Here is a 14,471-nt window from a genome sequence, read left to right on the forward strand (position 1 = left end):
TTCAAATTAGGCCAACCTTTTTTTTATATTGAATGCAGTTAATAATAATTTTAGTAAATTAATTTGTTTTTTTATGATAGTTTTAATTAAAAGGAAATATTTTTCCTGATCAAAATGTATTATTGTTCCCTAAACTTTAGCTCATGAGAGTTCTTAATCCATGAAGTTAAGTGATCTTTTTTTTACTCTAACAAACTTAGAGGTATCATTTTTAGCATTTAAAAAACTAAAAGCTCTTAATTTCTGTCCCCAACAAACATAAAGTGATCAATTTTATTGGTTATAATATTTATCAAGTCATATTATATTTATTATTATGGACATTTGACTTATTATAATGTATGATACATATCGTACTGATCATGTTTACAAAAGATGCAAGAACTCAAAGTATTTTGACCCTCTTGCACGAATTGATTCGGAGGCAAATTGATTAGAAAATTTTGATAATCTTTGATTCATCCAATATGTAATGTATAATTCATTTACATAGAAGATAAGACTTAAGAATTTTACAGGGAATATATAATTCATTATATTCTTTTACTCATATAACTATTTAATTTAATTCATTGATTTGAATAATGAAAACAGATCCAAATCCAATTCTCTTTTGATATGTTCCTCAGAAGGGGTTTGTTTTACCATGCTGTATATATAGCTATTCTATTTGAACCAATATGGTAGAAGGGTGTTCACCGTGTTCTCAATCTTTCTTTGCCCATTATTAATTTCAAGTTTTGTCTTTGTCACCATGCATATGAAAAGAACTTCTAGATTAATAGGAAGTTTAATCACAATGAGTTAGAATTTTTGTTCTACATATGATAGATTGGTATAGGCATTTACAACTTCAAATTGGATCAATTTCTCCTTACAAAACACTTATTTCTTCCATATTTTAGACCTTAGCTTTGTGGAAAAATATACTTACTACTGCTGAAATACAAAATAATTGAAATCATAAATCAAAACATTATGTGTGGATGATATCCATGTGAATATGCACTTTAGTGGGATCATCTCACAAAATGTTTTTAATCCTCTCATTTATATAAAATTTATTGATAATTAAATGAAACTTTCAAAGAAGCAAATGAAAGGCTTTCATGAAACTTCTCATAGAATCAAGAGTGAATTTTTCATTTTTTTTAATGCCAAATCATGAACTAGTAATTGCATCCAATCTCCAAAAAAATTTCAATTGTTTTGAACTTTCTCTTTTTTGAATGGAATATTAATGGAGTCCCCAATTATTTACACCTTATAGGAACTACGAGATCACCCCAAAGATATCTTCAGCATCCAGTGGTCATTGGCCAATCATAGAACCCTATTCAATGCATTAGCCATCCATTCTAAATAAGATTGGCATAACGGTTGCATGCAGACTACTTGTGCCTCAATCATTTTATTCTAAAGCCCCTCGAGAAAATTTCTGATTAACTCCCACAGATAAGTCTGGATACCTAGATTGTTGAACTCAGAAATTGTGGCCAACGATTAATAGATCTTCTTAATTTATCTAACATGATTTGTGAATATATATTCAATGGTGCAGCTTTTATTGAGAAGATATTACGCACAGTGCCTGACGTGGGGAAAATCTTTCTCTTGATTAAGGCAAAGGATAAGAAAGCTGCAATTGACAGACTCAAAATTGAAGTATGTAACCTAAATAAGTTACTTTTTGTATGTGTAAATTTTCTGAATTTTTTTTTAAGAAAAAATGATAGACTTCATTTTAAACCCTCTAATTTAGCAGTAGTCCAAATTTAAATCTATAATTTTAAAAGTGCCAAATTAAATCCTGAACTTTCGATAACAAATTAACCTAGAGTCAAAATTGGTGTAATTGTTAACTAAACATTAGAGAGAAAAAAGAAAAGAAAAAAGAAGACAATATTGTTTCCTAGCTGCTTCCATAGATCATCTCAGGGTTTCTTGTAGTTTATCACTAATCTTCATGATCTCCTCTCAAAAATAAAAAATAAAAAATCCTTCATTATCACTGTATCTCTCTCTCTCTCTCTCTCCCTCATCCTCTATATCTCACTTTTTTCCCCTACCGTTAATGGTGTTACACCTATTTGATTTTAGAGTTTAATTTGTTACCTCTAAGGGTTTAATTCGGTACGTAATTTTAAAACTATAGAATTTAATTTGAACTACTCCTAAACTATATGGTTTAAAATGAAATTTGTCTAAAAAAATAACATTTTAGATATTTGTTCATAGTCTCAGAGATTCAATTATCATGATTAGATTTTAGACTCAGAACCTTTCAAGTGCTTGGAACAAATGTATGGGGAATCCTTTAAGGATTTCATGATAAGGAAGCTGGTCCCAGTAGTTGGGAATGTTTGTGAATCCAATCTAGGGATGGATCCCTGTACAGCTAATGAGATCGCAAAAAAAGTTGATGTGATCATAAATTCAGCCGCCAATACAACTTTTGATGAAATGTTTTTCTCCATTTCACTTGAACATACATATATAAAATAACGTGGTTTTAGCCTTTGTATTCTAGGTGTTCTCGTAAAATTGAATCTTAAATATAGTTATCATATAGGATGATGTTGCTCTCAACACAAACACAAGAGGACCTTCTCGGCTCTTAGGTTTTGCAAAGAGGTGCAAGAAACATGACCTTTTCTTGCATATATCAACCGGTATGCAAAAAAACTTGAACTCTAATTAAAGCTAAATATATACATTATCAAAACAATTTTATTTTTATTTTTATTTTTTTAAGTTTTACTTTTGTTACACAGCATATGTCAATGGGGAGAGACAAGGATTAATTATGGAAAAACCTTTCCACACGGGACAGACAATAGCAGAGAGAAGTGCCACCTCAAAAACCCCACCGGTATCTATCCCAGTACTGGATATTATTGCTGAAATAGACTTGGTTTCAGATTTGAAATTATCTGCGCATGAAAATGATGTTGCTCAAAAGATGAAAGAATTGGGTCTTCAAAGGTATAAAAATGTTCTTTAAATTAGAAATGCAAATTGAAAGTAGAAAATTATTCGACTCAAACCTTTCATCAGAAGTAAAGATTAGTTTTCTACTTTTCCTGTAAGGTTGGATATGTCAACATGCATATGTTGAAACTTTAGGTTTTGGCTAGGTTAATCCTAATAACTTGTCTCACTTTAACAGGGCAAAAACCTTCAGATGGCAAGACACTTACGTGTTCACGAAGGCCATGGGTGAGATGCTAGTAAATAGCCAGAGAGGAAATATTCCAGTAGTCATCATTCGCCCTACTATCGTTGAGAGTACCTATAAAGAGCCTTGCCTTGGATGGATACAAGGAAACAGGTGCCCTTTGAAGCTTCACAAGTCACAACATATATACAATGTGTTTTAAGTTTTGTGGGAGAAAAGAGAGCAGAGAATGAAATGGAAGCAGCGGAGATGGAATGTGAATCCTATAGATACATTTCCTAGAGCTGTGTAGATTTTTAAAAATTAAGTACAGTGAAGGCTATAGATACATTTTAAAAATTAAAATGAAAAGAAAAGGAAATGATAAGACATCATATAAATCAATGATTATATCATGTTTTTGTTTTATTTAAAGAAATTTATATAAATTGACATCAGATAAAATTGATAATTTAAAATTTTAATGTAAATATACTTATTATCTTTTCTTATATGCGAACAAATTAGAATGCTAGATCCAGTGATCATATAGCTGCGTTTCCTATGGCCGCGTTTATAAACGCGGCCTAAAGTCCGCAGCTCAAAGCCTATAGCCGCGTTTTTTGAAGCCGCGGCTATAGGATTTGGCCAATAGCTGCGTTTTTGGAAACGCGGCTCCAGGACAGCTTTGAGCTGCGGTTATGAACGCAGCTAAGGCTTTGGATCTATAGCCGCGTTTTTGAAAACCCAGCTATAGGTTGTGTGAAGCACCTGAATAACAATCTACAGCTGCGTTTTGAACGCAGCTTAAGCTTAACCTATAGCCGCGTTTTTCAGAAACGCGGCTATACACACATAAGTCCTGCTCTCTAAACTTCCTGCTATACACACAAATCCCTGCTATTCCATAAACATCCCAAGAATCACAATATCACAACTTATTACATCCCAAGAATCACAAGTTCTATAACAACTCTTGAAATAGGGATAGAGCCTATATAGATCACAATGATGTGTCACTATGCAGAGAAGCATGTCAAAGTGACCAAAATATGCAATTTCTAGAAAAAAAGTTTCATAAAGACCCCAACATCACCTGATTTCAGCCAAGTGATAACTCATAATACGAATATGAACATCAAGGCTTTATGGTAAGAGGAATGTCAGGGCTACCTCAATTCTTTATTGAGAATATTCGTAGTCAAAATTCTGAAGGAATGGAATGATAAAAACACTTGCGATTTGTCATGCCAAGTATCTTAAGAGAAACAGATACATGGAGGTTAAAAATTGCAAGCTAACAGACAAACACCTAGTCAGAACTCGTGAAACCCCTGATTGTGTCACCACCAATTATTGCAATTCCTTTCTCTCCAAGCGGTTGCAGAATTACTGCGTAGCAAATTGAGACTTGTAATAGTGACACTCTTAATTAAATAGTTATACATAGTTATATACTTCATAATCACCACAAAATGTTAATTAAATAGTCAAAACAAAGCTATCTAAATAGGTTCAACTGTATTTCTTTTAAGGCCTTTACCAAGTGTATTTCTTTCAAGTGTATTTCTTCAGCGTACAGCCTCAGTGAAAAAAATTCAACAAATAGGTACAAGAACTGTTTACACGCACACATAGGGTCTTGAAAAAAATGAACCAAAAGCTTGCCTAAATGTTATTATGTCCTTAAGAATATGAAGCTGCCTAAAAAAAAAATTAAATCTAAAACTTTGAAATTAAGATTTGGTTACACCAATCAATCAGTCCATGTAATATGCTTAGAAGACGAAAAAAAGTCAGCATTGGCTGAATCAATCTCTTGAGAATAATTTCTCAAAATGCCTCCTGAATGTTTTTCATTTAAGATCATTTTTCTTCCAAAATCATAAAAATGCCCTTGCCGTCTTGTTTCCAAACTATGTACTAGAGTACAGAGTGTCATAAGTTGGAGGAATTTTAGGTTAGACACCGCCTACGACTAACATATATAACACCAACACGTTGTAATGGTTTTTACTTTATAGGTTTGCTTCACTTCAATGAAAACTCCCATTAATGGCATGTAACAAACTCCAGCAAGCAACCCACCAACCATTGTTCCCCTTTGGAAGATTAAGACAAATGAAGAAGAGATATTGTTCCAAATGGTGACGTTTCAGCTACATGGCTTACAGTGAGAATCCATAAAGATCTTATGGAGTTTAGCTAAATGGAGCTTCCAAACAAAAGCTGGTTTGACAATCTCCAACAACCATACGAATTAGAAACATGAAACTTTATGTTGCTTTTCTTTCGAGTCCAATCCACAAAACTTATCTAATAAAGGCTTACACTTACACCACCCACACAAGCACACACACACAACCATGTCTATGTATACATAGTTATATACATACATACATGTGTATTTATACATATAATAGAGAGAGAGAGAGAGAGAGAGAGAGAGAGAGAGAGAGAGAGAGAGCGAGTCAAGGTCTTTGAAGGAGGTAGAAGAAATTAGGCAGTGACATTACATTCAAGGAAGAAAGTAAAAGAAATAAGGCAGTGGCATAGCATTCATGGCGTAGAAAAGTTGTGCTTACTTAGGAATTTATACCTGCTCTAGCCAATAATTACTTAGGAGATTATACATCATTACATAATTGATGTTTTCTTCCTAATAGAACTTCATAAACACATGCCAAGAAAATTGACTGTGATTACTTATGAAGATATACTTGTCTTAGTCAATGATTAATTAGACCATATAAGACTAAAGATCATTACAAATCTGATATTTTCTTCCAAAAAGAACTTCACATTGCACTTGCCAAGAAAATAAATGAACCTAGGACCACAAAGAGAGAGAGAGAGGGTATCAAGGATAAAACCTTGTCATCTACTTTGACCTAGAAAAAATAAAATTTGGTCCCAATGATAATGTTTAAAATTATAAATTCACATCAAATGTTGAAATGTTGAGCAATTTGATCAACCTATATGAGAGAGAATAAATACATATATAGTGTTTTGCCGCTATTACTCAAGAAACCAGAAAAGTTGTCAAGGGCCTGTATGTTGTGGTTCCTAATGTTCAAAGTAAAACTGTAAAAGGTGTAATAAGAGAACCTCAGAATATTTCTCAAAATGATAATTCCTTCCATTTCCTTGTACATGGTTAAATTTACAATTGAGTTCCTCAAACTGTGATGCAAATGAAAACACAAAATTAAAATTATAAGTGAATACCACTTGCTTGCCGGGAGGTATAACTGAAGCATAGAACTTACCATTAGCCTCTCATGAAGTATCTTGAGGATTTGATCTTTAGAGTAGGCCCGAAAAGTTACCACCGTAGGTTTGCCTGGCACAAAAAAAGAGTAGTTGAAGGAATTGCAAATTAGTTCTATTTCAGAACTTTAGGAAAGCTGACGTCTCTTATTACGCAATTCATATTTGTAGCCAATATTTTGGTGGAGGATTGGAGGCCTAGTACAGGCCACGGCCAGCCTATTATCAAGAACTATAAGCATTAACAGTGAACAATTGCCCCAGGAAAGACTAGGGCAAGACATGAAGATCAATGAAATGAAAATTAGAGTTTTTAAGATAACTGATCAGTAAGTTGCATTAAAATTAGTAAAAGATTTTCGTCAACCCAGTTATAATGAAATGGTATGACCAAGGGGCAGCCAAGGTTGTCAAAATATTCAGAAGTCTCTGAAGTTATATGAAGGAATAAAGGCTAGTTCTGGAAAAAATAATAATAATAATAAAAGACCATCACTAAATTGCTCAAACCAAACAAAAGAAGTTTTCTGAGTCTTAGATAAAACTAAATGAAAGCAAGTACAACTTAGCCTAAACAAAAATTGAAAGCAAGTACGAAACTCACAATTTAATGACTGAAGTTTTGGAAGAAAACGATCTGCTAGGTCTATGGCATTAGCTATTCCTGCAAAAGCAAAGATGATATGAGAAGTTTACTTACGCATTCAAGTCATGGAAAATGAAATCTGATTAATCTTGTGAAAGGCAGAACAATCTTGTCAAAATACTAATAATACATTTACTAGGAATTGTACCTATCAATATACATCTGGAGAAGGGGAATGTTGTAAGCATGAAAAGATCATGAAGAACGGCCCGGTCTTTAGTAATCAAATAGTCCAACTCATCAGCAATTATCAGCCTATTAAAAGTGAACACCACATGAATAAAACCAACCACACATTTGTGAATAAGCAACAAAGTGAACACCACTCCTACATTGAAATTCCATATCTTACATCATCTTCATGCCAGATGGCTGGGGCTTTTGAGAGTACAAGTTCTGCAAATGTTGCAAGGGAGAGGTAACACCATTAACTTTCTTTCGCAGTTGGCTTTCACCCAATATCTGCAAAGCCAAATACCCATTAAGCAAATTTGTTATTCAATAGTCAATAGCAAGCTACACCATTTAATCAATACCTTGCCAAAAATATCTGACGTTTTTGCCAGTGAAGTACAATTTATGGTTAACACATTCGGTTGCTGATGCCTCGCCTGGCAAAAGCAACAAAAACACCATATTACAACCTGATTACATTTTTTTTTTTTTGACAGAGTTTTGGACTATTACTTGACAATTAGATGATTATCCGCGAGTGCTTTTATCACACGAGTCATCAAATGATTTAAATAAGACACACGACTATTAAATAGATCATGCAATTAATAACAAACGTAAATGATCTGAATTTACATTTCAAAATAAAGAAATAAAGGAAATGGGTTATACCTCATTAGCCCAATGAAACAAGAGTTGTTTCACTTTCTCCATCGACAAAGATTTCCCGGTCCCCGGACACCCACACACGTATAAACTCCCAGCCTTCTCTTGCTCTACACACGTATAAACACAAATGAAACATGGAAATTTATAAACACCCATCATACCCAAATTTCAAAACCGAAAAAAAAAAAAAAAAAAAAAAAACAGCAATGAAAGATGGAAAATTTATAAACACCCATATACCCAAATTTCAAAACACAGAAAAAAAAAAAAGAAAGAAATAGAATGGTATCTGTAGCGTACCCTAGTGAGAATGAGAGGTGGGATTCCAGAGTCAGCTAAGAAGCGAGCAATGAACTCGACCATTGGTGTCTTCCCATTGCCACCCCACGTCAAACTGCCTACACTTATCACCGGCACCACCAAGCAGTGGTTGCGGAGGAGGCGGAAGCGGTAGAGAGAGTGGCGGAGGGAGAGAGCGAGCGTGTAGAGAGACGAAGCGAAGGAGAGGACTGGAGTGTGTGCGATCGGTGAGGGGATCTGTGAGAGTTGTTAGCGATCGGTGACGGGAGTGTGTGCGATCGGTGAGGGGAGGAGTGTGTGCGATCGGTGAGATTTTTGTACGATCGGTGAGGGGAGGAGTGTGTGCGATCGGTGAGAGCGGTCGATCTGAAGTTCGGGTATATTTGTGTTTGGATGAGGGATTTTTTTTTTCTTTTTTTTTTTGTTATTTATACTGTTGGTTGAGCTGCGTTTAAAGAAACGCAGCTCCAAACATGTAGAAGCTGCGTTTTTTAAACGCAGCTCAGGATAAATGTCTAAGCTGCGTTTTAAACGCAACTCCAGACTTGTAAAGCATTTTTGATGCTGCGTTTTTTAAACGCAGCTCAACCAATAATTAAAAAAAAAAAAAAAAATTTCTCGGACGAGACTGAAGCCGCGTTTTTTAAAAACGCAGCTTCAGTCCTAGGCAGCTAAACGCGGCCTGATTCGTCCAAAAATGCGGCTCGGAGCCACGTTTTCCAAAAACGCGGCTCCAGCCTTTCCTTTAAGCCGCGTTCAAAACAAACGCGGCTCAAAGGAATAGCTGTAGCCGCGTTTTCCAAAAACGCGGCTACAAAACGGCTTTAGCCACCAAAAACGCGGCTATAGGCCAACTCACAGGATTTATTGGGGACTCAAAAACAATTATAGACATGGTGCGTAGCTATTTTTTTTACTTCCTCACAAATTTCAATTGACATAAGGTATACTTTTTATTTGAATGATGCTATGGATACTACAAAATTCATCATATAACTTTTACAAATTGATGTGTTATCAAATATATTATATTATTGATATTTTCCAATCAAATTTACTACAATATTAAGTTGTAAATGACATATAGAAAAATTTGAAATGTTTTTAACATTTTAATTTCTATTTCACCAAGAGTTGAATGCTTGTAGGTTCCTACTGACATGGTTGTCAACACGTCCATAGCAGCCATAGCAAAACATGGAATTGCTGCGAAACCAGGCTTAAATGTCTACCATGTTGGGTCATCTTCTGTAAACCTGATTACGTTTAAGGATTTAGTCAAGTTTTGTTACGACCACTTCACTAGTTCTCCGTTGATGGACTCAAAAGGAAAGAACATCCACATCACTGAATTTAAGTATTTTAGCTCAATGGACAGTTTTTCCTCTTACATATCTGATGAATTAGCTCAAAGAAGTGCACTAATGGATGCAACCGTTTTAGACACTAAGCTGCAAGGTCAGCTGGAAATGAAATCCAAGAAGAAAGCGGAGCTTATTCTTCACATGGCTCAGTTATATTGGCCATATGCATTCTATGGGGGACGGTAGTATATCTGACTTTGAAATCCTCTCTCTCTCTCTCTCTCTCTCTCTCTCTCATGACACAACACAATTGTCTCTCACTCTCTCTTTCATCAAATTCTTGTTTGATCTGCCGTTGTTAGAACACCACAATATTCGTCCTTTTGGGGTTAATGCTTAGATAAGGGGTCCAATTCTCAACCATACGTAGATTGGCCTAAGAGTTGCTTATAGGAAGTGCCTACAAGAGTGCCTTGGATAATAGCTGTTGAAGAGACAGAAAGTTTCGATCGGTTAATAACATGGTAATTGCCCCTGCCAGTACCGGAAGTGATAATAAAAGTGGGAATGCTGTCACTAGAACGGACCACACAAATAGAGGTGTCCCGAACATCTTTTGATCGCCTTTGAAAACCTTCCCTAGATCTTTCAAAAAAAGAAAAATCCACCTCTCGTAATGGTTGCCACTTCCCCGGAAGCTAGCGCTGAGGACAACGACCCGAACCCCTTTAGATCCAAGTTCAGGAATTCCTCTCGTTTTCAATGGAGGAATTCTTAAACCTTATCAAGCTACAAGACCACTCGAGGGAGGAGGCTCATTGACTTCAAGAAACGGGATACCGAGCCGAGGGAAGGCTTTGTTGGGGCCTACGGGTACGGATTTCGTCAATCCTTTAAAAGCGGCCCTTGGGTTATCTACCCATCCCCGACTACTTAATTACTTGATGAGATAGCTTGAACAGTAGAAGTCTCTTAGGGGGTCTTGTCTTCTCGGATTCCAGCTTTTTACTTTTCTTATAAAAAGCTTTGACCTACTCCCTGAGCAGAGATGTACGCTTTATACGGGTAGTGGGGTATCTTTTCTATGCTGAGAATCATATGTGAATCCCCACGAAGAGCCAGAAGCGGGAGCCCAAACTAGAATAGGTTAATTATTAACCAACTATTCAACTATTCCACCTCCAAGGATGGAAAGAGCCGATTCGTCTTCGAGCATCGCTGGCAAAGATAAGTTTGTGCAAACTTTTCTCTATATTTTAGAATAAGAATTTACTTTTTATATTTTAACTACCCATTTTTCATCACACCTCGATTGTTCTCTATTTCATACCCTATTTTATTGAAATATTAAATTTTCATTCTTTCTCTCAACCCATTTCATTCTCTTTGCCACAGATATCAAACCTAGAAACAAACAAATCAAACCCAGAAAACTCATTATAATATTAAGCACAAATTTTGTTACCAAGACCCATGATCAGAATTCTCCTCAGAGATTCTAAAAGAAGCCCGCATCTTTCGTTTTGTTGTCCATGTTCACCGCAGCTTAATTTTGATTCTCAGCCATAGTTGATTTTTTCTGATCAACGACGAGGTGCTCCCAAAGCAATTGACCTCATTGGCAAATGACAATACTAGCCCTAATGCCACTGCTAGTAACACTGGTAGCAAGAACAATGTTAATGACAACATATATAGGAAATATGGTCGAGCTGGAGGTTCGTTCTGGGAGATGAGTTGCTACCATAGTGCCATTGACAGAAGCTCTAGAAACGGCTTTGAAGGTGGTCTCTCAAGCACAGTAGGTAGGGTGCCCCAGCTCGTTTGAGTGAGGGAGAGAAGCGGATGGAGGAAGAAAAGAGTGAGGAGTGAGAAAGGAGAGGGCAAATCAAATGTAGAATTGATTGTTAGATATTTATCTTGAATCAGGGTAAAATTAATTAAAGCTTGTAGTACTCTTAACAAGTCCAACGTGGTTTTTCAATCCATAACATGATGAACCATACATCACCTTTATGTTTGCTCAAAATTCTCTTTCTGCTTAATTCGCTAATGTTTTTAATTAAGCCTTGACATTTTTGCAGCTCCTCTGTTACTAATTTGTTGAGCTATGATCTGCTGCCTGGTTTGACAATCGTAATACCCAGAAATTGATGGAAGATATGTCCTTAGAAGAAATGAGGGACTTTGGATTTGATGTACGGGGCATAAATTGGGAGCATTACATCGTGGACGTTCACATTCCAGGTTTAAGAAGGCATGTCATGAAGGAAAGACTGGCATCATAATAACTATGCTTTTGTTAGTGGTGTCCCCTTGCTGTAATCAATAAATAAAAAAGAACCGTATCTAAGACTTACGAAGAAAAAAGAAAAAGGAGGGGAGGCTATCATGTCGTTGCATTTATGCTTTTAGTACTTCAATAATATCCATGGAGGACTATGTAACGCATACTATCTGTCCCAATGTGTATTGGGGAATAATTCCTCTTGTCTTTGGATGGAAGAGTACTTGGGGGTGTAAAGATGCTTGCAATTGCAGTCACTTTTACTGTTGAAATCTAATGTTTTGTACCATGTCAACACGGGTTTTTTTAAAAAATAACTATAAAACACATACTATATTATAAGTTAGACAACGTTTCAAACTTATTGCATTTCTAACAATTCGAGTTCAGTGAACTCGATTTACCTAGAAAGGTGACGTGGACAAAGTAGGAAATCGAGTTTACTAAACTCAATTTCTATACATAGAAATCGAGTTTAGTGAACTCAATTTCTGTGTACAGAAACCGAGTTTAACAAACTCGGTTTCTATACATAGAAAACGAGTTTATTAAACTCGATTTCTATGTATAGAAACCCAGTTCAATAAAACTGAGAATCTGCTCATCATTTCTGCTCAAAAAATCTCAACTCAACAACACCCCAAAAAAAAAAAAAAAAAAAGAACATAAGAAACAGAAAATAAGCAAAACCAACAACCCATTTCTTTAAAACACAAAGACAACCCAAAAACCACATAGAAGAGATCAAATGAGAGAATGATACCCTGCGGTTGTTGGGACGACGACGGCGACGGAATGGAGGGGCGACGGCATCGGAGCGGAGGGGCGATGTCGACGGAGGGGCGACGACAATGGAACGGAGGGGCGACAGCGACGGAACGGAGTAGGTGACGGAGCTGCAGAAGAGGGAATGAGAGTGAGAGAGACGGACGGCGATGGAGCGGGAATGACCGGATCTGAGAGAGACAGACGGTGACAGAGCGGGAATGACCGGAGCTGAGACTCCGTCGCCATCACCGTCCCAACAACCGCAAGGTATCATTCTCTCATTTGATCTCTTCTATGTGGTTTTTGGGTTGTCTTTGTGTTTTAGAGAAATGGGTTGTTGGTTTTGCTTATTTTCTGTTTCTTATGTTTTTTTTTTTGGGTGTTGTTGAGTTGAGATTTTTTTAGCAGAAATGATGAGCAGATTCTCAGTTTTATTGAACTGGGTTTCTATACATAGAAATCGAGTTTAATAAACTCGATTTCTATGTATAGAAATCGAGTTTAGTAAACTCGATTTCCTACTTTGTCCACGTCACCTTTCTGGGTAAATCGAGTCCACTGAACTCGAATTGTTAGAAATGCAATAAGTTTGAAACGTTGTCTAACTTATAATATAGTATGTGTTTTATAGTTATTTTTTTTAAAAACCCTGTCAACACCATGCCAGTCTTTACCAACTGAATTAACTGGTACTCATACAATGGTCCAACTCTAGTTTCTTCAAATAATCAACACTTGCAAGAGATAAACTCCATATTATAGCATAAATAAAATACATGAAATTCTTCATATATTATCGGTCAAAAGTTGAGCTAAATCAGAGTAACTACTTTTCTTCTTTTTTTTCCCCATTCACTAAAGACCCATCTGTTTTATGGGCTACACAATGAGATCACTTTTTCCCTTCCCTTAAATTCCTTATTATTTAGTGTTTTCTTGGAGAGAGAGAGAGAGAGAGAGAGAGAGAGAAGAATGAAAGAAAAAAGAAAATTATTTTCACACTTGCACACATAGTATACACAATCTCCAAAAACAAGGAACACTACGGTTAAATAATGTTAGTATTGCCCAATGTAACAAAAGTACGGCCATATGTGATGTTGGTATTATCTAATGTGATGGAATTGTCAAAAATGATAATTTGGTAACCTGATATAGCAAATTGCTTACTTGTGGGTACTATAAATACCCCCCCCCCCCCCCAAATAAAAAAAAAAAAGGGCACCGTAGTATTACCCATGAAATAGAAATAATGTTATCCTTTTCAAGCCCCATAATTGTTATCTTTTTCAAGTATTCAATTTAATTAAGATACCTAATGTAAAGCACCTTCCTTTATTTTAATTTTTAGTGCATATTAATTTCATGGTTGAATGATTAAAAAAAAAACAACATAGGTCATGAACACTCTTAGCGAAAACATTATGTGCGGTACTACAAAATATCCAGTTACCTTTTACTGTCTGCACCGATGACTTATTTGCTCTAAGGAGATGCCGCACAGATCCCGTGCTATGTCCAAATTAACTATCGGTAGCTTTGTGAATAAGAAAAATACCATTGGCATATACACTGAACAATACAGGTTGCTAGATATTACTAACTTGGTAAGTTTAAGTAGTCACTAATAAAATCTAAAATGTCAATTATCTTTAAAATCCTAGAGTAAAATCCTTAACCAAATCAGGTTTGGGAGAAGATAGTTGCATCAAGAGAGCATCAGAAGTAGATGCAAACATGTAAAGTTCACATACTGAACTTTGTAGGAAATGAGCAGACTAAATGAGAACTTTAATTAAATCTTTAAACAACCCTAGAAAATATAATCATTTTAATTCTGTTGGACACAAGCTTTTGTGTGTTAAAATTGAATAAGTTAAATATAACTAAACG

The 14,471-nt window shown here is 35.6% G+C and overlaps 2 protein-coding genes across 6 annotated transcripts; one reads left to right on the forward strand and one right to left on the reverse strand.

Moving 5' to 3' along the window:
- Positions 1–1,091: 1,091 nt before the first annotated feature.
- LOC115956852 (fatty acyl-CoA reductase 2-like) lies at positions 1,092–11,875 on the forward strand. Its single transcript, XM_031075129.1, has 9 exons — positions 1,092–1,665; positions 2,266–2,467; positions 2,574–2,672; positions 2,775–2,985; positions 3,170–3,331; positions 3,686–3,709; positions 9,004–9,115; positions 9,368–9,764; positions 11,648–11,875. The coding sequence occupies exons 1-9, from the start codon at positions 1,531–1,533 to the stop codon at positions 11,809–11,811; spliced, it is 1,506 nt and encodes a 501-aa protein (XP_030930989.1). The 5' UTR covers positions 1,092–1,530; the 3' UTR covers positions 11,812–11,875.
- Positions 4,457–8,658, reverse strand: LOC115954542 (cell division control protein 6 homolog B-like). Of its 5 annotated transcripts, none has more exons than XM_031072420.1 (8): positions 8,220–8,634; positions 7,923–8,026; positions 7,613–7,687; positions 7,429–7,538; positions 7,225–7,331; positions 7,035–7,094; positions 6,430–6,503; positions 4,457–4,549 (listed from the first exon to the last, which is right to left on the reverse strand). In XM_031072420.1, the coding sequence occupies exons 2-8, from the start codon at positions 7,962–7,964 to the stop codon at positions 4,547–4,549; spliced, it is 471 nt and encodes a 156-aa protein (XP_030928280.1). In that variant the 5' UTR covers positions 7,965–8,026; positions 8,220–8,634; the 3' UTR covers positions 4,457–4,546. The 5 variants fall into 5 exon arrangements, with proteins under 5 accessions (XP_030928280.1, XP_030928279.1, XP_030928276.1 ...); XM_031072419.1 differs by lacking the exon at positions 4,457–4,549 and adding an exon at positions 5,623–5,987 and having other exon boundaries at positions 8,220–8,638; XM_031072418.1 differs by lacking the exon at positions 4,457–4,549 and adding an exon at positions 6,145–6,343 and having other exon boundaries at positions 8,220–8,642.
- Positions 11,876–14,471: the final 2,596 nt, after the last annotated feature.

This window comes from Quercus lobata, chromosome 8 (assembly GCF_001633185.2).
Source record: "Quercus lobata isolate SW786 chromosome 8, ValleyOak3.0 Primary Assembly, whole genome shotgun sequence".
In the NCBI taxonomy this organism is placed as follows: domain Eukaryota; kingdom Viridiplantae; phylum Streptophyta; class Magnoliopsida; order Fagales; family Fagaceae; genus Quercus; species Quercus lobata.